A 24,477-nucleotide genomic window follows, 5' to 3' on the forward strand; every position below is an offset into this window, starting at 1 on the left:
GGTGGGGGGGTGGGATTTGAGCTGGATGGATATTTGCGTCTTGTTTGAGTTGCTGAAATAGTCTCACTTCATTTCACAGACCACAGTCTGGTGTCTGAGGGTCCTTGGGATAATGCCGACCTGTTCAGGTTTAGCTCCTTCCCCAGCCTCTCACCTCCTATTTGCATTTGTTTTCCACTTGGATAAACACTGCTGGTTTCCTACACACTCTCCCTGACACTCACATTTCACAAAGTCTGAAGGACAGAAATTGATGTGTGCTGATGCTAATTTTACCTTTTGTAACATCGGTTTGCAAGAAATACAATACAGCTGCACAAAGGCTGCCAGGAGCTGGCTGGGAACTGTTGGCAACGTTTGCCATCTCCTGGAGGACTGTAGCAATAGCAGAATTCGACTTGTCTCGCTGTGGCACTTGATACCTCCTGTGTCCTCTCTTTACAGAGCCTCCTCAGTGGATAAAGGAGCCCGAAGGTGGTGTTTACAGTGTAGGAACAAATCTGGTGCTGCTGTGTGAAGCTATTGGCAACCCAGAGCCAACCATTCAGTGGAAACTCAACGGGATGCCCATCGATAGTAAGTGCAAGGTCCAGCATCCTCGTATAGGTGGTGGCCAGGTGGGATGTGCCAGTGTAGTGCCCAGTTAGAGGGAATACACAAATCCTGATACCCGAAATGATGTCTGGTTTGACACCTATTTAGACATGAATTAATATTTATTTACTTAAAGCTAATGTTTAAATGTGATCTTGAAGAGAGTAGGGGTGAAGGCTGCAGGGTGTGGGGTGTTGGTACCCGTGAGTTACTGCCTCTGCCTCACTCTGGGGAATCTGGGATGGCTTATGTTCATTGAGGGCTCCTGGTCTTTCTTTGTGCTTCTGAATAAGCACAAGTGACTGTGTGTCTGGGGAGCACACACTTCTCCCTGGTGTAACAATATTATTACTACCATTTTAAAAGATGTATATGGGGATTTTACTGGAAATTAATGCTCTAGAGCACTTTCTTTTGGCCATGAGAATGATGGCAAATGCGGTCTCTGCAGTTTGCTGTCTGGCTGTTGAGCAACGTCCTGGTTTCATCCTGAAGATGCTCTTTGCCTTTGACTTTCAAGCAGTGAGGAGAGACTGTGAACTTCACAATCGTGTTTTCTCCATCTCCTGATACAGTCTGGGTCTTTCCAGGTAGGACCTTCAGAGGGAGAATCTCTTCCAGAGAAATCAGCCTTACCAACCTTCAGCTTCAGGACAGTGCTGTGTACCAGTGCGAGGCCAGCAACAAGCATGGCACCATCCTCGCTAGCGCCAACGTGAACGTCCTCAGTGAGTACCAGCCCTTCCTCTTCATGGAAGAGGTCTAACCGAAGTGTCCCATTCTGCTGACTGAATCTTCAGAGCAGCTTGGGGTTTGTAACCATGTCATGTTCCTTCGCATTGCCCCCAGATTTCAAGAAACGCATTGTCCAAACTAATGCAACAAGCCTTATCAAGGACAATATTCTATGATTAGCATAAGTGCTCATGAGCTTTGATATGATCTTTATTTTAAATACATGACTATCGTTGGGCTTAAAACCTTTTGAATTCAAATGTACTAAAATCGCTGAATTGTGAGCACAACTCTGGTTTTGGATTGCTATGTGTATTGTTAATCTTTATTTTCAGTTGTGATACTCGACCTGTTCTTTGAAGAAAGTGATGAGAATTTGTTTAATAGAAGAGGTCTCTAGAGGAAACAGATCTGAGTTTATTTTCTCTCCTGGAGAACATTGAGGTTTCATGTTCTGCCATGTCCAGCAGCCAACCACCATTATCTTTGTCAGTGAAGCTTCTAAGAGCTCAGCTGCTCGGTGCAACTGGTTCCAAAAGGCAGTGAAATTCCCATCAAGTGGCTAAGCCTTTGACCTTTGTTGGAGAAGGGAATGATGCAGGCACAGTATTTATATTCTGAAATGCAGCACTGCTCCTTTTGCATTTTCTTTTGCAGATATTGCTCCCTTAATACTGACCTCAGATGGTGAAAACTATGCTACAGTTGTGGGTTACAGTGCCTTTCTGCACTGTGAAATTTTTGCCTCGCCTGCAGCAGATATTAGATGGTAAGCCACTGAGAACCGATGTTTTCGTGTTAAACAAGTTTATTCAGGCTCCCCAGACATTGAAAAATGTGCTAGTTGTTATTTTTATGGAGTTAAAATCAGGAATTTGTAACAAAGCGGTAGATAATAGAAGTATTCTATGTTTAAATGCACTTTCAAGTGCTCTGAAGAACTGGTTTGTAATTAAAGGTTAATGGCAGTTCTCGATACCGGTGTGATACAAGTGCTGGGATATTCATTAAACCAAGCCATGCTGCAGATAGCTAAATCCTGCTACAGCTTCACTGGCCTTAGTCTAATGTTGGCAACTTTTGTAATTTGCACACATTATTGAGGTGGAAACCTGATGACTTACGGAGCATATTTACCTGGAAATGGTTCCATATGGTTAGAAATCACAGGATTCTCGTAGCACTTGACAGGTGCAATAAAATTGCAGATGACAGGTATAGATTAAAGGCTCAGCCAGACTAGTCTGAAGACCATACTAGATGCTGTCAGTATGGTTTTGGTTTGCGAGAAGCTTATGTCCCTTTACGATTTGCCTGCACATGGATAAAATGAGTTACTAATCGTGACTTTGTTGTTCATTGGCAGATCTGAGACCAGCTCCCAAAATGCCTGTATCCCCTGCAATATCTGCTAACCATGAAATAACAGTTGCTGTAGCCTTAGAAATAATGCATAGCTATTGTTATCATCTGTAGGACTAAGGATGACAGCATAGAGCCGCTTTCAACATTACGCTATGAATTAAATAAGAATGGCACCCTAGAGATCAAGGAAACGAGGAAAGAAGACTCAGGGTCGTATGCTTGCTGGGCTGCGAACTCAGTTGGAAAAAGAGCAATCACTGCTAATCTGGATATAAGAGGTAATATCTCATTTATGAATAGAAAGACTTTTAACATCTGCTAAGGTTTTATATTTACAAATTTTCAGTAGGTAACTAGTAAATAATCAGCCCAAGATACAGATTTATTATTTTATTATTTATATGTAGCAGTTAGTATCATCTCCATTTTTCTGTGTGATTTCTCCATGCTCATACATTATGTTTAATTTCTTTCTGACTCTTGCAGAAGTTGCACAACTCACCAAAAACTTACAGAAGTTGCATAACCCTCAAAAACTTGCAGTTTACTTCCCAGATCAGTTAACTTGATTAGTTTGAAATGATAGATACAAGGAGGAAGTTCTTCCCTGTGAGGGGGGTGAGGCCCTGGCAGAGGTTGCCCAGAGAAGCTGTGGCTGCCCCCTCCCTGGCAGGGTTCAAGGCCAGGTTGGACGGGGCTTTGGGCAACCTGGGCTGGTGGAAGGTGGCCCTGCCCAGGGCAGGGGGGTGGGAACTAGATGAACTTTAAGGTCCCTTCCAACCCAAACCATTCTGTGATTCTACGATTTTCTCTCCTTCTTGCCATTAGCCATGCTACACTCAGAGCGGGTTCTTGGCTGACCCTTGGGAGCCCAGAGCCCTCCCTGTGCTCGTGGGCTTGGTGGGCTCCTCACTGAGCCAAAGAGGGGCCCTGCATCTCCCACGGCCATGGGCTTCCTCCTTCCCTAAAGCTACTTCCCATCTGTTGATCAGAAGGTACATCTCAAACTGAATAAATACCCACAGCAAACACCAAGTACATTGCAGCAGGATGAGTTAGAGGATGCTGCTGTTATGAGGGCTTTGCACTGGGCCTTTGCCTGAGTAGCAAGTTGACAAATATCTGTAAATAGAGAAAAAAGATTTCTGAAATGTGTTTACTCATACATTTCAGATACATACCTTGTGCTTTAATTCTGTTTTAAGGGATTTATTTGGTTAGTTGTCCAGGAGGGGCCTTTTCCCTGAGCGGGTGCTGTGAAAAACTTGAGAAAGAAACACTCTGCTTGTGTTTTATTTCCACCCACTCCTTTTGCTTTGTAAATTTTACAGTGGTAATAAACATGAAAATGTACAATGAAATTCTCACAGAGCAACATTTCGCTGTAAAAAATAAATTCAGCCTGCTTTCTTCTTACTTACTCATCTGTTTCTGCATTCAGATTAGAGTCAATTAAAAGAACAAACTTGATTGCAATAATTTTTTCTCACTTGACTTTAATAAGCTTGTAATTTTTCTTGGATCATTGCCAAAGCCTATTTCAAATGGCAATTGGACATAAAAATCATATTTAAGCCTTTTTTTTTTTTTATCATCCATTTTATGACAGTCTGCTAACAAGGATTTTCACCTGTGACTCTTTTTTTGTGGTTGTTGTTTTTTTTTTTTGTCTGAAGTTCTTTAGTTTGGAGTGAACTAAAAAAAAAATTTTCAAGATAGAATATTAAATCCTGGCAAATAGCTTTTTCAAAACCAACCATCCTTCACTTGAAATATTTGTGTATATAACCAAAAAGACATGATCATTGCTCCTGAGGTGATTTTTATATATGAAGTGCTTGGTGAAAATTTGATGTAATAGTGTCTGTCTCTCTCTCCTAATCAAAGTTTTTTTCTATGATCAATCAGATGCTACAAAACTTGTTGTTACTCCAAAGAATCCCCGAGTGTTGAAATCACATTCAATTTTATTGAAATGTCAGTCTGAGTATGATTCACACTTGAAACACAGTTTTAAATTATCCTGGAGGAAAGATGGAGATCAGCTGCCAGTCAACAGCACAGAAAATGGCAGGTGAGCGGGGAAGAAACAAGAGTTTTCTTGATCTCAGCTGAATAATGCTTTATGGTGCTTGAACATGAGTTTCAATAAGCACGAGTCTTAATAGCTTGAAATGCAAATTTATGTCTGCAAGAATTCTTCATGCAATATGTGAATAGACCTGCTTTTTATATACATAGAAATATAAATGCATCTGTATGAGTTTTGAGTCATGGCTGGCAAATCATTTTTGTTAGCTCTCTCACCATCATAGCAGAATATTGCGTAAATGTTGGTCTAATGCAAAAATACAGACCTAACCCCAGTGCAGTAAACTGAGGTTTTGTTTCTCCACTTCAGTGCAACTTGGTATTTTCCTGTGTTTTACATTTGTTTGACTAAAGCAAAGTCCTCATAATATTGAAGTGAGTGGAAAAGAGGTTTCTGGGATTCTGCCTAAAGTCATATACTTTACAAGCAGAGAGTATGAGTTCAGGACTTCCAAGTGCAGGCTGAATTTTGCCCTACTCTTTGCATTTCTGTTGACCTGACGGGGACGAAGCTCAACCTTTATTCCATACAAAAGGTCCCACAGTGGGCAGTCAGATGTCTTTATTAATTACTGCAGAAGAGAGATGGTTCCCTAAATACTGCAGTGCTGGAGAGGCTGAAGATCCTGCTGGGGCCACGTAGTGGAGGGAGATAGCGCCAAGCAAATGCCGTGTCTGCAGCAGACCCCATGTGCCTGGGTTAATGCCAGTTTCCCCTGGTGCATTGGACATTACACAAGTGGGTTGGGAATGCTCAGTTTTACTCAACCCTTTCAAAAATTTGGACGTAAAGCCCATGTATTTGCCTCATTGATGGTGTGCCAAAATCCTATGTTCCAGACACTCAGCGGATGAATATCAATGTGGCTCTTTTCAGACCGAGAGAGACATGCCAACTTCCAGCCATGGAGGCTAAATTGCTACAAAATACAAATAATAGTCTACAGCACAGTGTATAATACAACTACAATTATGTTTTAAAGTAATAGGCCTAACGTGCAATTATGTTATTCACAACGTCCCGTTACCAAGTTTTTTTATGACCATTTTTTTGGAGAACAGCAGTGTCTGTCTATCATACGCTTATCTTATAGATTTTTCTCTTCCTTGTTTTTATGTACCTTTTATTTTTTTCCCCATAGGATAATTCTGGACAGGGATACACTGTTCATATCAAGCGTGACGCTGGAGGATCAAGGAGTTTACATGTGTGTGGCTAGCACTTCCCTGGACAGTGTCACAGCTGAATCGCAGTTAATTGTTCTGGGTAAGAGGATCTTTTGCCAGTGTGCAAACAGCTCCGTGGAGTACATAATGCCATTGCAGCACTATTGCATGTTTGCTTCTTTTTGCCCGATTCAGTTACAGAGCCTCGATAACCCAGTTTCACAGAGGTGCAATGTACCTCTCACTCATTAACCTCAGTTGAGCTATCCTTGTATCTCCTGGAATGGCGATGCTGACGCAAACTTTTCATTTCTATTTAATCTTTGTTATACCTAAGTTGAAGCAGCCTTTTCTCTCAGTTCAGGAGTCACCCACAGTGGCTGTAGGAGCTTGCCCAGTCTGGCAGGTGTAATAGGATGTTAAGAAAGACTCTGCTTCAGCTTTGAAGTCCTTGGTCAGTCCTTCGCCCTACTTTCCTAGGGATTTGCACACGTATTACTGCTTGGACTATTTTTTGAAAAAGATGTAAGGTCAGTATTTAGATGTCCAACTCCTCTGAAGATCAGTGGAAGTTAAGCACCTAAAAGGATGAATTATCTCTGAATCTGAGCATAAATTATTGTTCAGTGGCAAAGAGCAAGTCCACAGCAGAGAAAAGCGTTGACCCACAGAGTCTGGAGATTGACTGTGTGAGCATCCTTACAACCTGCCTCCCTTCCTGAAGGGCCACTTGAAATTGAGGGTGTGAACTTGTGCAGCGATGTGCAGTTCTTTGCACATGTACCTAAGGGCATCAGCCAATAGTTCTGTTTTGTGAACAGTTTTGCATCATTTTAATTTAATGAATTTTTGCTTCATTTTACATTTTTATTTATTTCTGGCAGTGATTGCAACAAGAACTAAGACAATCTGACCTTCAAGATGTTTTCACACTAAATGAATTGTATATTTCAGTAAATAGTAAATTAAGAAGATGCTGTGCACATTGTTTGTGGTAAAGTGTTCTTTAGTGCTGTATAATTCAAAATGTTTGTAGACTATTTGTTACATTACTTATGAAAATTTCACGAAGCACTTTATTCTCTTTTAAAAAGGTGATTTGCAGAAGAGAAAAAATGAGTCATTTTTTACCCCTTGTTTATTGTATATAAGAAAGGTCTTGATGGATTAACAATATCTGTTATTTTCCAAATGAAAAATTCAGGCTTCCATTTCAAAGAGAGACTTGTGAGATGGCTAAAGAATTAAATATGGCACAGATGGAGACATCCTAATATGGGCAACTAAGAGCAAAAGAAATATTCAGTTAGAATACTTCTAAGTATTTGTTCTATGATTGATTAATGAACAGATAGAGGGGTGAGTATCTTTAAGATGTACCATTGCCATCTTTAAATTAATATATTGAATTTTAACACCAGATATGCCTCAGGAATACAACAGCAAAACGCCTGTACATTAAACTGCGCTTTCCTGATTTTTCCCAAGTACAACAGAAATAGGGTAAATAAATGCAAACAAAACTAAAACAAAAACCCCAACCCTGATATAACCTTTTATACTTTTTTATGTACTCTGAGATAAACAAGAAAACTCAATACTGTTATTTTTAAAATGCAGTACAAACACAGTTAATTTCTTTCACAGTGACAGAGGCAGTACTGGTAGCTGTTTTTCCTGTAAGAAATTACATTGCCAGCTAAATATGTAGTGGGAACATTGGGGCAGGAGGAGGTCAAAGGCCCGAGGTCTGTGCAATCTTGTTTTCTTGGTCTGTGCATTTTCTAGGTTTTGAAACACCAGCTTTATGTTTAAGGAGGGCATGTGTGTGTGTGTGTGTGTGTGTGTCTTTGGAAGGATGAGGAGTTATCATCAGTCCCCTGCAGTGAGAAATTACTCTTTTACATTAGGCCCTATACATTTCAGTTACCAAACTAATCCAGTACAATCTGACTGCAAACTGTCAAAGCAAACTATAAGGAAGACAAACCTCTCTGTCTGAAATTGCAGTATTTGAAAGTTCATTCAATTACAGGCAATCTGACAAATGACCCTTGCTGCAGATCACCTCTTCTGCCCCTGCTGCTGTAGGGAAACCAGGTCATGTGGAAGATGTTGTGTCCCCCTTGCCATCTCCCAGGCTTGTGAAGGGGAGCAGCCTATTTCAGTGGTGCTGGTAACCCCAGCCCAGGCTAAGACCACATCCCCGAAAAGTGAGCTCCGACAGCAACAGGGTAGTCCCGTGCTCAGGCTTGTATAGCCCCGCACTTGTCCCCGGGAGGCGCAGTGCAGTTGTCGTACCAATCACCAACAACTCTGACTTTGCTAGATTCTCTGGACAGCACTGGTTGAGCTGGCAGATAATGAATTTTCTTGTTTCCTTTTAATATGGACCCCCATGGCTGGGATAATGAATGTTATCTTTTCACTCATACTCTAAAAGACCAAGTTCGATACCTGTCAGAGCTGAGTCACCTTCTACCACTCTGGTTTGCACCAGTGTAAATCCAAGTGATGCTAAAATAGCTTTCTGCCGAGAGGACTGTCAATATCTGTTAATGATTAAATAGATCTTAGTGTTGATTTGAAAAGAAAAATCTGTTGCTGCAAGAACAGTAATGAGAGTAGATGTAAATGAACTCAAGAAGGGATACTGCATTATTAAGAGAGAAAGCAGTACCAGAAGATTCAGCCTGGGTTTCTGTAATAAAAAAAGATATTTAAAAGCTATTCCCACTTTCCTCACTTTGTTCATTTTGAAATCAAATGATGTTTTACCACCATCTTCACTGAACTTGCTGTTCCAGTCCTTTGGAAGATACCAAGACAAACAGAAAGAGCTTGCCATGCTCCTGACACTTCATTATTTTTCAGATGTTCCTGATCCACCAGAAGACCTTCAGCTCTCAGAAAATCAAAACCGAAGTGTTCGACTAGCCTGGAAAGCCGGGGCCAGTCATAACAGCCCTATTAATGGTATGAAGGATTTTAATAACATCATCTTGCACTGTTTAGCATTATGGCACGTCGTGGCTCTTAGAAGAAACAAACCGTGCTCACCACCATACTTAATCGGTTTTACTATGACAGTTAATTTGTTGTAAGTTCATTTCCACCCTTGCTATTTATAAGCTGTTTATATTGGCTCTGCCTTTTTTTTTCTTTTGTTTTGTTTCTTTTCTTCCCCAGAGTCGATTATAGAGTTTGAAGAGAACCGGTGGGAGCCAGAGAGGTGGCAGGAGCTAACCCGAGTGCCGGGGAATGACACCACAGCCCTTTTGTCACTGGCCCCATATATGAATTACCAGTTTCGTGTGGTATCTGTGAATGCTGTGGGAAGGAGCCAGCCCAGTAAACCATCGCTGCGCTATGCAACACCTCCAGCTGGTAAACACTGCCATCTAGTTTTCTGAATATTCATATCTCTAGTGTTTTGCTGGGAATAACATTGCCCTCCTGTGCTTCAGAGAGCTGTAAAGAAGCCAGGGTCACTTGTGCTGCTTCCAGTGCTCAGTGGCGGGCCAGGGGTGCCAAAGTGAGGAGGCTACACTGGTTAGCAGGGTGTTTCCTACCGTCCAGCACAGCGCTTTTCTGAGCTCTGCTGATTTTGTACCCTTAAAGCCCATTGCAGGCCTCTACGGACAAGCAGTTGCTGGAGAAGATCAGGGTTTATGAGGGGCCTTTCAGCAGTGCTGAGCTTGTCAAAAATCTCCATTCACAGTGCATTTCTTACTGTGACAGAAAACATTGTGTCCCTGAAAGTCATTTTAGAGGCCAACTGTTCAGCACAGCATTTGCATTCCTTGGCATTTTTCTTTCACTTTTTTTTTCCCCTTTGCTTCAATTTCAGGTCCTTCTTCAGCTTTTCAGCTGTGTGCATCCCACTAATGATATACCTTCTGTTTACTATCCCCATAGGGAGAAATATCTCTTCCTCATAATCCCCCTACATCTGGTGCTTTGAAATCCAAAAGTCACAGTTTCAAGTTAGCTGGTGGCTCCAACCAACAAGGGCACTTAGGAATCAAAACTGCATAAACAATGTGTTTTGGTCACAGCAACTTTGCTGATCCAAGTAATTAATCTCATGAACGTTTTTTGTTTAGATGTCTTTCAGTAATATGGAAATAAAATTTTTTAGTTTCCTCTTTTTTTTTGCATTTAAATGATACATGCAAATAAGCCCAGGTTATGCAAACTAACCTTATCACCTGTGTGGTTCCAGCTCCAGACAAGAACCCAGAAAATATCCGAGTTGAAGCTTCTGAACCAAATGAAATGGTGATGAAATGGGAGGTAAGGGAAATGTGTCCATCAGTGCTACATCAGAAACAGGTTCTCCCTTCAAGCAATAGTTTCTAAAGCAGCATGACAATTATCGGGTTGATTTCTTAATATAATTACATTTAAAAAGAAATAACAGTTCCCTTTATCTCCCTTTCTTGTACCCCTGGTTTTTAGGAAATATTAGCAAATTCCATAGGTAGGAACTCTGACGCTCCTGAAGTCAAAGTTGTTATTGACTTAAATTTGTTTTGGATTTCCTCCCCTAGTTTTATTTCTCTTTCAAGAGACAATATTTTACATCGAACTTTGGAGGTTATTAAGAAATATGAAAGTCCTATAAAGCACAGTGAGAATTCTCGAGAGTAGGATCATCTTCTATGCATCGTGCGTACAAGAAAGTGCTTAAAATAGTTGTGGCCTTACCCTGCCTTGCAGGAGGAGCAGCCAGGCCCAGGGATGGGATGATTTACACATAACTTCTGCCTTTCCAGCCTGGAGGTTTAAAAATGATGGGTATCACTTGGCCAAGTGAATGTGAGCTTGAATTTTTACATCAAGAATGAAAGGAGCATAGATAAAGCTAAGCACGTGTGTCAAAGGAATTGTGTAAAAGTCTTGAAGATGGTTTCCAGTCTTCAATTTCCCCGGCTTTTAGGCTTACAGCTTCTGTGCCAACAGTTTAGAGATATATATTCCTTCATTCAATGCAAATTTCGACAACTGTGCAAGGAAGCATATTTTTTTGTGGCTGGAATTAAACACAATTTACATGAGATTTACTTCTCAATCTGCTGCTCGCAGCAAAGAGCAATAAATGTTTCCCCAGTGTGAATTCATGGTTCAGGCTATAATTACGCCCAAAGGAGATGGCCCTTTAGGTCTATTGACTTGGATTTGAATGGGGATTTTTGCTGTACGACATAGCCCAGGGTCAGGGAAGACAATCCTGACTCTGAGAAGAAATGCAGGGTAACCAGCATGGCTGGGAAATGCTGCTGTGACCAGTGCTTCGTTGAACAGAGAAGGAGCTCCTCTCCGGGAAGCCTGTAATCCACTGCTTAAACAGGGCAAAAATAGAAGTGGAAACTGAGACTGAAGAGAGAGAATGGGATGGACAGGCTTTGTTAAATCTTGTTGAATCATTTGAATCTCATAAAAAGGATCTTTATTTGTGGTGTTTCCTGTATTCATTTCAGAGGAAATGCTAGGCACTGAACATGCTATTTCTGGCAGAGGAAGGCTGCAAAATGATGTTAATCTGCCTACTTTGGATTAAGAGATGAGATGAGTGTTAGTGACTAGCTTTTCAGCCAAGGATTTGCAGCATTAAGGGAGATCAAAATAAGAGTCAAGCAGTGCTGCAGTTTAACTCTAAGTGAGAAGTTATTTTTCAGTAGGGATTTTTTACTTCTTCAGCTGCTCTTGCAAATCACATTCCCCAGGATCTTTGTCATGGAGGTGAGTCTCCCACCTGTTAGAAAACTGCCCAGTCTACCGACTCCTTCACCACAGTCATCCCAAAGGTGCTTATAGCCTCAGAGAAGATAAGTGGGAATTTTTGCACATCCCTCAGACCAAGGTCCCTCCGTGCATGACGAGCATCAATGGGGCATCACTTTCTGCTGTCACTTGCAAATCAATGCCATTTCATTTCAAATAAGTGTGTGCAGCTTGAATACCTACCAGTTATTGTACATTTAATAAGTACAATATATAATTTCAATTTTATTAAAAGTAGTCTGTGTGGTGGGAAATACCCACAGCTGTTTCAGCAGACTTGAAATAACCTTCATTTTTGGTAATGCAGGTGACCAGTTAATTTTATTAATTAAAGAAGTACATTTTCAGAGAAATAAACTCAACTGGAGAATGTCTTATGACAAGCCATTGCTATATATCATCTAATATTTTATAAATTAATTTTAATTAGATGGGAACCATGCTGTGATGAATTCTTCAGCTGATTGGTAATAAAAGAGTTGCACAATAAATGTCCAGGTGTAGTTTCAAGCACGTGGTGCATATGTAGTACAAATCTAAATTTTGATAACCCAACTTGCTGTGCTACATAAAAATTCTAAGAAAAAGAATGCAGATTTTAGCTGTACTCAAAGGCACACACAGCCTTGTGCCAAGATACACATTTTAGTTGTGCTAAAAGGCATGTGGTTTTACATCACACAAGAAAACTAAGAAAACCTGTGGCAAAAGAAAAACTGATGTGTGTAGTATGCAGAAATACGTCTACTAGCAATTAATCTGGCTTAAATCTAACTGTTTCTCTGCCTTTCACCCAACTGTCTCTTGAAGTCATGACATTTTTTTCCAGTTGTCTTAAAATTAACATGACAATGAAAAGTTAAAGATTTCTTATTTCCCCTTTTTCTCTCCCAGTGTTGTAACATGCTCTCCAAAATTATTCCCCCCTCCCCTCAGCTGCTGTTTCATGATTACTGCAACAAAGGCAGACAAGATCTCTTTTAACTTCTTCCACAGCCATTGAAACCCGTGGAGAGGAATGGGCCGGGGCTGGAGTACAAAGTCAGCTGGCGGCAGCGGGGAGTCGAGGCGGACTGGAATGAGGAGACAGTGAAGAAGCATTCTCTGACCCTGCGAAACACCCCCACCTTTGTGCCTTATGAGATCAAAGTCCAAGCAGTAAATAATTTAGGATCCGGTCCTGAACCAAATGTTACCATCGGATATTCAGGAGAGGATGGTAAGTGGCAAAAACTTTCATGTAAAAATACGCTGCATGGGGGATTCTTGCGATGCAAAATGATCAGATGTGGAGTGATGGATTAGGCAGCACATGTCCAAAACTGCTTAAATGGCAGTGCTCAGCGTGGTGCGCTACATGAGAGGCAGATAGGACTGATGCTGAGTGCTGTGGATGCCAGCTCGCTGGAGTTTGAGAGCTGTTTTGGAAAGGTCACTTGTGCTTTCATTAATCTCAGTTGCTGGCTTAATCTGGATACTTGTTTGAAGGCCACAGTCCATAAGAAGTCTATGAAGTGTAGCCATCATTGTGTTGTACTTGGTGGGAAAAAAGTCTTTCGCTTGTCTGGGGCCCGATTCAACAGTTAAAAAGTTAAGTACTTGTCAGAAGTTAAGTACTCCGGCAATTAAGCATGAACACTCAAATGCTGGGTGTTGTAAGTGAATTTACAGATAATGCCACATTTCCATTTATGTAGGGTGTTACCTTGTCCATTGAGTCCTTGAAGAACAGGTTCTTCTTTTCCAGCCTGGGGTTCTGTCCAGAGACTTTCTGTGGCTCCTGGGTGGCACAGCCCCCTCACAGGCCTCCCTGTCTCACTGGAGAATTCTTTCTCCAGGGTAAGGCTTTGCTTTACGCTTTACATCCCTGGTCCAAGCCCCTTCCCTACATCTTCTCAGCACCTGTCCATCGCTGACTGGACTCTGCCTGGCACACAGTGCATCATCCAGGCCAGATCATTTCTTCCCTTGCACCTATTTTCACAAAATAGATGCCCTGGGCTGCTCTGAAGCAGCAGTCGCTTATGATACCCACCCTTTGTACATGCTCTTCAAGCTCCAACTTTATGGTGGACTTGATAATCGTGTCCTGTTAGGAGAGATGAACATGGGGGAGGATAGTCCTGCTAATAGAATGAATGCTGGTGCCACAGAGGATGCAAAAGCTCTGCTATGTCCGTGGGACACTGGATAATGTCACTGCTGAGGCCACCCCAACATCTCTGAACAGCAGCCTGTCCTCTTTGGTGTTTACTGTGTGACTAGAGAAGAAATTTGGAGGACTGGAAATGTATCCAGCTGCAGTAAAAAATACCAAGAATCACTTTAGGAAGCAACCCAGTTAAGCACTAACACCACCACCAAAAAAAAAAATCTTTTTTCTAGGAATTAAGGATTTAAATCAGCAAGGGAGTAACCAGCATGGTGGCCAGCTAGTATGGGGCACCAAGCTTCCCTGATCCCAAACACTAATGCCTATTTCATTTGCAAACGCATAGCAGAAGGGTCTGGGAGCTGCTGGCAAAGAGGGGCCAGGAGGGCCAGCGAATGGTCTGTGTTTCAGATCTGCAGCTTAATTTTATTAAAGTCATTCAGTTTTCATCCCATGCAGAGTCTGAAGTCTTTGTTTTTGTAAGAATGAAATACACTGACAGTTTGAGTGGCTTTTGCAAAGTCTACGGTGGATTAGCCAGTGAAGACAAGGATGTGTTTTGCTGCTTATTGAAATGACCAGCAGCCATGGCCTTGATTTAACCCACCATGTCCCGCAGCAGTCACACCCAGTAGCAGCAGTAGAGGTGCTGCTGCTCCCACCCCTCCACATGCTGTCGCTTCTCCCAGAAGCCATTACGGAGTATCATGACCCATGGCAGATGATATGAAACAGTCAGTAAAGTTACTGCGATGACCACAATGTAAAAAATGTCACCAGCTTTGCAGAGGGAAACGAATCCTAAAGCAGGCTCTCTGGATCACTCCTCTCACTGAGTGAGCGCCCCAAGATCTGCGTTATCAACCCTGAATGGACCAGTTTGATGTTTGCAACCTGCCGAGTGCTTCCTGGTATGACACCAGCATAAGGCTTTGGTGTTGGGAATGGTTTGGTGTGATGTTCAGACAGGAGAAGCCCCAATGCATGCCCTGAGGGGAACGACAGGAAGGTTTGGTGGTACATATTCTCTTCCCTGTAGAGTGTATGGCAGAAGAGGTGGTGAGCTGTGAGAACAGAAAGAAAGAAAACTCACAGCACGTTTATTTTCTTTGTGTGTCTGTGGTGGATCTAATTTTATATCTAGAAAGAAACCCTACAGCATGTTTATTTTCTTTCTGTGTCTGTGGTGGATCTAATTTTATAACTATCAGTGGAAAATCTTCCTTGCAATTCAGTTGTCAATGGATCAAGACTTCTTTTTTCAGGCACTGTAATAGCTCTCTGTGTTGTGTAGTGATTAAAATCCTACTGTTTAATGAGCTTAGTTGTAAAATGAAATTGATTATAAAAAAAAAACTTTATGATTGCCTTCTTGAGTGCTGTGTTAATCATTTTTTTTTATTCTTCTCGCTGCTGTAAGCATTACTTGAAACAGGAAATCATAAATACTGGTGTAGAAATTCATATGTCCCAGTTCACCTGTATTCCAGCCCTCAGCAGAAAGCCCTGATATGGCAAAATAATGTTTATTGGCCCATTTCACCCACTGGATGCAGGTGGAATGTCTTTTTTCTTGCCTGCAGTCAGACTGCATGAACTGCCACAGCTTGAGCTGGAAAGCCAAGCCCTGTAGCTGTGAACAGTGTGAAACTGAGCTCTTATAAGTGTCTTTATTATGCAGCACTTTTGTTTTTACAGTTCCAGATGCTGCTCCTTCCGGCGTATCGGTGGATATTGTGAACAGCACACTGGTCAAAGTCTACTGGTTTGGAATACCAAGGGACAGAGTTCGTGGACATTTGAAAGGCTATAAGGTTACAAATTTATCTTTAAATATTTGTATGCCGTTGAATGAACTACTAAATGAATGCCAGATCAAGGATAGATTGCAATCTCTCATTTCTGGGAAGATGAGAGAAATCAATATCATGTTCAACCCCATACAACATAATTTGTTATAGAAATACCAATCTCAATGCAGGTCAGTTGGTGGAAAACAAAAAGCATGCTGGATGGAAAAAGGCATCACCAAGAGAAACATTTCCTAACATTTGTGGGAGACAGAAACTATGGGATGATTCCTGGTCTAGAGCCCTTCAGTGAATTCCACTTAACTGTTTCGGCTTACAATGCCAAAGGAGATGGCCCGGAAAGCTCCCCCGTTGTGTTTGAAACTCCAGAAGGAGGTAAGACAAAATGAGAATATAGGACGGAGTGACATAAATATAAATTGTCCATTCAATAAGACAAATTTATTTCCTTACTTAAATTAATTAAATATTTGTAAAACCCTTCACTAGAAAGGGGAACTGTAGGTGCTGAGCTAAACTATATCCTCGTTTAACAAGTATGTGTAGAGTCAGACCTCTTCAATCTTCTTTGAAAGCTAATCCCTGTATCTTTCAGTCCCCGAACAACCACGTTTCCTAAGGATCTTGAACTTTGACAAGGACTCTGTCACGCTGTTGTGGGGACTTCCCAAGAAAGCAAACGGCCATCTTACTGGCTACATTTTGCAATACCAGATAAGTATGTGCTTGTTTTAGTTTGATTTTAGAATTTCAGCATTATTAGTTAAAGAAAAAAAAAGAAAAGAGAAAAAAGAAAAAAAAAAAGGTTTATATGTGGACAGTTATTTAAAACAGAGACTGATGAGAAGGGCAGTTTCTGAGATCTAACAGCATCAGTGTTGTGGACTGCGATGCGCACACAGCCTGCTAGAGGGCAGGCTAAAGTCATCTTCAGAGCAAAAAGTTTTCCATGCACTTTCCTGATGTAAACTCACATTGCTGCCATGCCCTAATTCACATTTATAGACTACTTCAATTATTTCATATTTCCAAATTATACCTACATAGTAATTAAGAAGACCCATAATTTGTAGGTGCATTTTACTGAAGTGAAACTTATTCAGTGCAAAATAATTTGTCACTAGCCACATTTATTCAGATCTTCACAGTAATGTCAGTGAGCACCTCCTCCCTGTACAATGCCTCAGCAGAAATGTAGACAGCTACCACCTGGGTCATGTTACTGATTAATCACATTAATAAACAACTGCATACCAGGAGTATTTATTTCTTTCTTTCCTATGAAAGAACTGAGTAGCTGGGAAGAGACCAAGCAGATAACTTCAGGCAAGATCCAGTATTAGTCCCAGACTGCCACAACACCAGCTGTGTGGTGTGGTTCAGGGTATTTTATATGTTCTTTGAGGATGGAACAGGCTTAGACAGTGCCCTACTTACAAAAAAACCCCAACAAGTAGTTTTCACTAACCCCTGCTGATAATGGAACTGCCCAGTTGCCTTTGCAAGCAAGGTCTGGAGTCTGGATGTTTGTTTTTGATGACCATGAGCAGAGAATGGATCCCTCTATTTAGGCAGTTTGGGGGTTGCAGCCCCTCCTTCAGCTGCCAGCTGTGCCAAGGCAGAGGGGAGAAAAGCAGAACATCCATCTGGTAACTTGCTTGCAAAAGTTTGCAGATGTTTGGAAGCAAAGCAAGAAGCAATTGATATATATTTAATGATCTAGGAGACAGTAATTTTTACCTCCCACTCAGTATGTGAATATCTAGAATCAGAGAGCTTTTTAAGAACAGTAATAGCTCACTGAGTAGCTGGGAGATTGACATGGATGAGATAAATTCCATTAAAGTACTTGGCAGGAAGGTGAGATATGCTTATTCAGGCTTCATCCTTCCTACTTACTGCAGAGTGCCTCCCTTGCAGGAACGCTCATGACACATTTCATGTTCGTAGCCTGTAGCTGCTGGATGTGACTCAACTGCCTTTTCCCTTTCAGTAAATGAAACGCATGAAATCGGACCCCTGAACGACATCAGCGTGACCAACCGTTCCACACTCAGCTGGAGGCTTTCAGGTCTCAGCTCCAGTACCAAGTACAAATTCTATGTAAAGGCTTGTACAGTCAAAGGCTGTGGGAAGCCGGTCACAGAAGAAGGACTAACGATGGCTCAAGGGAGTAAGTTAATAGGCAATATGTTTTTATGTGGAGAAGCTCTAACAATAATGAAAAAATCTATTGAGAATATTCTAGGCTTGACATTTCCTTTGTAATTAGAGGAAATAAATTTGTTTTTCTTTCCATGAGAACAATCAATGAACTTTTTAATGTAGCCATCCATGCAGCTCGTCAGAAAAGTAGAGCTTATCTGTTTCATTTTGCAGTACAGTACTGTGTTTCTATTCCCACCGATCAACTCTAGCTGTACTAGAATAGGAGAATTGTATTTAGTCACAAACAGAAAATTGAAGATCTAGATAACCTGTTCTCAGTAAACAAATTCTGCCCTTGCATGAAGATGCAACATTAGGGGGCAGGTATTTGACATGGAAAATCTAGATAAACATAAAGATGACTGCAATGCATTCGATCCATTATTTTATTATTATTTTATCAGAGACTGGAAGTGAGCATTTGTGTGCCACTTAAACCCTATCCTAAAGCACTCATGTTCAGTGATTTAAAGGAAAATTGCAAGCACAATATGATAGCTCATCTTTCACATTCAGCTGAAATGAAATAAAATGTACTGTGCTCAGCAAGTCTGAAACCTCTACAATACTGAGGAACAAATCCTTGCTATTAATCAGAAACCATTGCTGTGCACTTACCATGGGGAAGGAGAAAGAGAATGTGATAAGGAAAAGATTCCTGGCTTCATCATTTTTAGCAATGATAACAGTCTGGAACAATGTTCATATAAAATAGAAAAATGGTTCTTGTTGCACAACATCCTATTGGACTTCCAAGTTGCAGAACATCTTCACTAACTGGTAAAACAAGTAAAAAGTGGTTTAAACTCATGACATCCCTGTTCAGCATCCAGTCATCAACAATCATCCATTTTGTCAAGTAACGAAACTCCTTCTCAACTGTCTTGTAGCCTCCAGTCTCACTGTAGTACACAGGTACTCACAGAGTAGTAATAATTAAACAATCAGCGTGGCTTAAAATTTATTCTTTGTTAAGGACCTTTTTTTTTTTTTTTTTTTTTTCCTTCCAAGCTAAAAATATACAATTTAAACTCCATAGTTACCTTTTTCTGGCCTTCATTGGGCAGCCAGAATAATGTGTTTTGCCCACTTGAAAGCCTCTAAATTCTTTGAATAACCTTGTCAGGTTTTATGAAATGCATCCCTGCCTGATATGCTTAAAAGGATGATAATGTTGCCATTTGTTTTGTGCTCATTCTCTTCTTTCCTAAGACTTTGTTTCAGCAGTGGCAACAGCTCATTCTTGTGAAATGCTTGTAGAATAAAGCAGTATAATTAATAAAAGCCGCAAGGGTCCAGTTCTGCAATTAGTGTGCGCTCCTTACTGGTTCTCAAGCCACCTTAAATTAGGACACTGCATCTGTCACTGATGCCATTAGAGTTTTGTGTCATTATTTGCTGGCTAAATTGTTTGGATATTTTTCAACTAAACATGATAGGCTGAAAAAAAAATCACTCTTTTCAGTGACCTTCTTGGTGTTTTAAGTTGTGGTACAGGAAGCAAGGTAATTTCTCAGAATTAAAGAAATCTCTCCTTTTGAAAAAAGGCAGTGATTTCAAAAGTCAAAGTTTATAATTTAAAATGACCCACGTAAATAACAGATATAAAATGTGGTGCCCTCTGAAATGAAACTCCGAGATGGAGCACTCCAAGTTTCTTTGGGTTTTGATTCAGTGATTCTATATCCACAATGTTCTGGTTTTAGTAATAAAAATATAAAGCTCTCATTGTTCATTTTGAGACTTTGAATAGCTTCCAGAGCTGTAATATTGCTTGCGCAGGCCATGCCATGGGTATTTCAGAACTTCATGATACATTTTGCCAGGAGAGTGGTAGAAGCTTTGGATTCATTTACATTTTATCATTGATGTACTTGATCTGCATCCCTACTATTGTTTTCATTTATTTGCAGTTATCCTTGCTACTATAGTCTGGAATCAGAAAGAAAATTCAGTCTCTTTTTCTAATATGTACATATGCACGTATGCGTGTATCACCGCTAAAAGAAAGTCTGTGTAGGGAAAATTGTTGAGCTTTAAATGGTAATTTTACTAGCCTGTAACCCACCTCCTGATGATGAGTTTGCAATGGCGCTAATGGCTAAATTTAGGAAAAAATGTTCCTCTCAAATAAATGTAACTCCCTAGATAAATGAGTAGATCATACCCTTTCTCTACAACTGCAGCATCTTCCTCTGTGAATGAACCATTTTTTGTCAAGAGTAACAAAATTTCTTTGGGTGAGCAACACTTTACCAAAAGGTCAATGAGTGTATATCGATAGGGAAAGACCATCTCATGCTCACATCTCTATTTCTTTGTTCTCCAGCAGTTCAGTGCCCCATTCTGCATCCTGTGCATGTCCGGCAGCATCAGAGGTAGAGCCCTCTGCTCTGCAGTACTGCCTCTGTCAGACAGGCTGTTTCTGTCTAATTAACTTAACAGAGGAAAACCACACTTTAATATTTCTCTCTATGATTAAATTCAGGCCCACTGGAATTAGTGAGAAATAGAAGTAGGCAATATAAAAGCTTTCATTTATAGCATCCCTGTTGCATGACCCAACACCACTGGCATTAGCAGCTAATACAAAGGCAATGAAATAAAAGTCCTCTTTCTTATGAAAGATCTTAAACATAGCCAAAATAACTCAGATATGAAATGCTGATATATAACCAAAGGTGTTTTTCTGGTGTTGATGACATACTGTGGACAATCATGAAGACCCTAGGCAAAAGAATATTTGCATTGTACTGCAAAATAAATAATGCTTTCATTTTTGTGGCTTTCTTGTGGTTTCATTCCACAGAAGAAGGTATACTGTCTTTAGAAAATGAGTTTTACCTCTAAATTTCCATTTTCAGGCAGTATTTCTTAAATGACCTATGAACTAATTAGCTTTCCCCTTGAGAGTGTCGATTTCCCAATGATCATTAGCCCTCAGAAACAACACAAAATAATGTTCTTACATAAGTGAAAAAAGTTAATTTAATATAGCACTTCTTCTTTAACACAAAGCTTCTTTTCATCCAGAGCTACCAGTGTTTCTGGAGGATTACTAAACACGTATTACACATTGAGAATGATTACTGTGTGTCCAGAAATTCAAGCCTTAATGAAAAATTCATCCAGAGGAAGTCATACAACTGTAGTTTTATTTTCCAGAGAGGCCAGAGAATAGAAGTTCACCAGTTTAATTATATTTCAATGGCAATTGGCACATAACTCCCACAGGCTTTTTGAAAATCTTAGCTGGAGGGTACTAACCTCCATGACACACCGTATGACGAGGAGAGTAACCATTAGTTACAAAATATATGGGTTTAGTTCTCTTTTGCCACAGGCACAGTGAAAAAGGAAAAATACAACTGCCTTAGCCATATGTAACCACTGGTATTGTTACCAACAATATACCCTCTGCTCACAATAAGAGAATCTGATGAAATCTTGGTGAAAAGTTTCTTTTTCTGTCATTTATGCCATGCCACTCTGCTGCCTCTTCTCTGGCCAGGGGGCCTGTAGCCCATCAAACCCTGCTGCTAATGACGGGCAGCAAACTGTCCTGCCAGCCTGGGAAAAGGAATACATGGAATATTGCTGGTTTAAACCCTTATCATTTTGAGCAAGAAAAATAGGCATGTTAAATAAAATGTGCTAAATATATCAGTCTGGGAGTACTTTAAGCAAATTTGTGAGTTTTTTTTTTTTTTTTTTTTTTTTTTTTGCTTTTCCCTTTTCTATCACCCTGTCTCAGTACAGCAAACACAACTAGAGAGTAGGAGAAGAGATGAAACAAACTGTAACCTGTCTTCTTGTCTGAGCTCAGACGTCTCCTGCAAATGACAATCAGTACAAATAGATGATCGCTAACTCACCTATAAATTATTCTCAATAGACTTTGCATACTACAGGTTTACTAATCTTTATAGCTTTAAATATTTCTGATTTTAGTATGAATTACCTCCTGCACTAAAAAAGCCCAGAAGATGAAGGATACTTGTGATGCATATTTATACACTTTTAATAGCCAAGCAGTAGGGGAAAACTAATGAAAGTTCAACTTTCCATTTATTGCAACAGATGTATTTAGACAGGTATGGTTATAAATTAAGATTTTGCCCACTATTAGTATTTAGCCATTAGACTGCCAGGTTTTTTTACGTAAGTATGTTTTATAACAGATGTGCCAACTTTTGGAGAACTAGCAGTCTTGTAAGTCTTTGGGGGCAGTTTATATTGTTTTTCCCTTTATGCCATAAGCTTCTATAAAAAATGTGTGTTCTGTTGTTCTCATAAATCTTGAAGCCCGGTAGGAATATTGTAAAATTGCAGTTCAGTGTTTAATGTTCATGCAAGTCCCATGGTGTGGCTGATAAATAGTGGGGGAAGATGAGAAGTGCTGGTGATATGCCTTTATTACTAATGCTTCTTCTCCCTTATTGTAGATTAAAAACCTAACCCAACTGCTTTCAATTTTCTGCAGCTAATTTCTGCAGCTCACTGACCTTTCAGTATGTTGAGCTTTTCCTTATCTGTATATTTTTGCTTTTATTTTTCAGGATGCTACAGTGCTTTTTCTATTCCAACCACCAAACTTGCCCCAATTAGCAATGCTTTCTCCTCTGTAGGTTCTCTATTGAGTGTGTAACACAGGCCTGAAAGAAATCACGTGGAAAGAAACCTCATAATCATCCATCACTGGACACCTGTACTGAGTTTTAAAGAAAAAAATTCTGTTTTCTGTTTTGGGATAGCTGATGTTAATGGTAAATCCTCAGTCCCAGGTCAGGTTGGGCTCAAGCCCTCACTCCAAGTGTCCCAGCCCAGCACTGCGTGGCGTGCCAGGGCAGGGGCATGGCTGGCCAGAGGGGCTAATACAGCTGAACAATACCCTGGCAGAAAAGGGTTAATTTTCAGCCATATCAGTTCCCGCTTTGTGCTTCTGCAAAGAGCTGACTATTCAGAAAGAGGAGGCTGGCACGAGCTGGAAATAAATAGGTGGTAGATGTGGACTGTTTAAGCTGGTTTAAGAAAATGGACAATGAACCACAGCGGTGGGCTACCATGGAGATCAGGGATAAGCATTTTGCTTACCAGGAATTCAGGAGAAATGCTTCCTAAGGAGACTTGTGTTGTGTACAAATTGGACCACGTGGTTCTCATGTCATGCCTAGGTGTTATACCTTATTTAATACACAATGGGTTGGAGGTTCCCATTTGTTCTTGTTGCTTTATGGATAGTGTTTCCATTAAATAATGTTTTTCTAATGTCTTGATTTTAAAACGTGTAATTAAAATATACCTGTGGTATCCTGTTGATTAATTTGCAGTTTGATTAAAAATTATAGCTCAGTTTCACATAATTCATTTAGCAAAAATTACTGATAGATGGATTAATTTATGCTAATAAGCTGTGCTTCAGTATCAACAGTATTTCAGCTGTATGTGTTCTCTCTAGGTCCCAATGGTCTTCTAATGTAACTGTTTATTGTAATACGTGTACAGTTGCCTCGGAAAACTTATCTTGAACTGCTGCTTTGATTGTGCTTGGATTCGTCTTAATCTTTTTCTTTTTTTTTTTTTTCTTCAGCTGTCAACTAAGCCTTAATCTCTGGAAGCTTCTTGCTTTGCTTGTTTACTAGTTTAAGTATTAACGAGCATTGCTCTACTGTCAGTGCTAATGGTCAAGTAGTTTTCAAATTATACTGTGTGCACAATCCTTAGTTTAGATGACTTTGGATAAAGCAGGCAAATTAGGCAACCGAACACAGTTAAAAGAGTTATATTTATATAAGTGCAGCCCCCCCCAATCTCTCTCCTGCCTTTGAGGGCAGGCGCACTCTCCTGTTGTACCCGTTGGTTGACTAAAGAGATTCCCCCATGTCAACACACATTTGCTTGTATGAACAGGCTTTTCATGTTCAGGCAGTGATTGCTGCCCTCTCTAGATGTCCTTTTTTCTGTTATCCACAAATGCTATTTAAAAAAAAAAAAACAAACAAAAAAAAAAAAAACAACAAAAAAACCCTACAGTCTTAATGCAGACAGAAATTACGGTAGGCATTTTGCAAGTAAAAACGATCTAAAACTAGGGCTGCTGGAATTTCCCTTCTACCTCTTACTCAGATATTAAACTCACCAGGCACATTGAAATGCCTAAATACCAATTTAAAGGCAAACTTCAGCTATATCTAAACCACTGCTTTGTGCAGGCATTGTGGAATTTAAAGGACATGGAAAATCACTGTCAGGAGAGAAATGAGTACAAATCCCAATGTTATTTTTTTCCATGAGACATGTAAGAATCCGTTTCCAGATAACAAGCTGTCTGTGCTTCCCCGCTGCGTTCCGTTCAATGGGAGAAGCAGCAAACCCCAGATTATCTATACAAAGCAAGCCCATTTTCAGGTTGTAATTTTTTAAGCATGCATTAGTTAAAGCAGGTCCATAATCCCCCATCAATATTAACTATCATCCTGGGAAATGTACAACCCCCTTCATAAACATCAGGATTACTTCAGTCTGCTGTTTATTTTATCTGATGGAATATTAAAAATCAAATAGGGG

The 24,477-nt window shown here is 40.3% G+C and overlaps 1 protein-coding gene across 10 annotated transcripts in view; it reads left to right on the plus strand.

The window, feature by feature from the left end:
* CHL1 (cell adhesion molecule L1 like) overlaps positions 1 to 24,477 on the plus strand; it is a 103,494-nt gene that overhangs the window by 74,376 nt on the left and 4,641 nt on the right. For all 10 annotated transcript variants that reach the window (XM_026857325.1, XM_026857322.1, XM_026857324.1 and 7 more), the window contains 14 exons: positions 445 to 576; positions 1,185 to 1,322; positions 1,987 to 2,098; positions 2,806 to 2,972; positions 4,603 to 4,768; positions 5,928 to 6,052; positions 8,827 to 8,928; positions 9,142 to 9,339; positions 10,178 to 10,248; positions 12,736 to 12,958; positions 15,590 to 15,705; positions 15,873 to 16,077; positions 16,298 to 16,420; positions 17,696 to 17,875. In XM_026857325.1, the coding sequence (XP_026713126.1) occupies positions 445 to 576; positions 1,185 to 1,322; positions 1,987 to 2,098; positions 2,806 to 2,972; positions 4,603 to 4,768; positions 5,928 to 6,052; positions 8,827 to 8,928; positions 9,142 to 9,339; positions 10,178 to 10,248; positions 12,736 to 12,958; positions 15,590 to 15,705; positions 15,873 to 16,077; positions 16,298 to 16,420; positions 17,696 to 17,875 (2,058 nt within the window). The remainder of the gene's footprint in view (positions 1 to 444; positions 577 to 1,184; positions 1,323 to 1,986; positions 2,099 to 2,805; positions 2,973 to 4,602; positions 4,769 to 5,927; positions 6,053 to 8,826; positions 8,929 to 9,141; positions 9,340 to 10,177; positions 10,249 to 12,735; positions 12,959 to 15,589; positions 15,706 to 15,872; positions 16,078 to 16,297; positions 16,421 to 17,695; positions 17,876 to 24,477) is intronic.

The sequence above is a fragment of the Athene cunicularia genome (genome assembly GCF_003259725.1).
Source record: "Athene cunicularia isolate RWA chromosome 12 unlocalized genomic scaffold, athCun1 chr12_part1, whole genome shotgun sequence".
NCBI classification, from domain to species: Eukaryota; Metazoa; Chordata; class Aves; order Strigiformes; family Strigidae; genus Athene; species Athene cunicularia.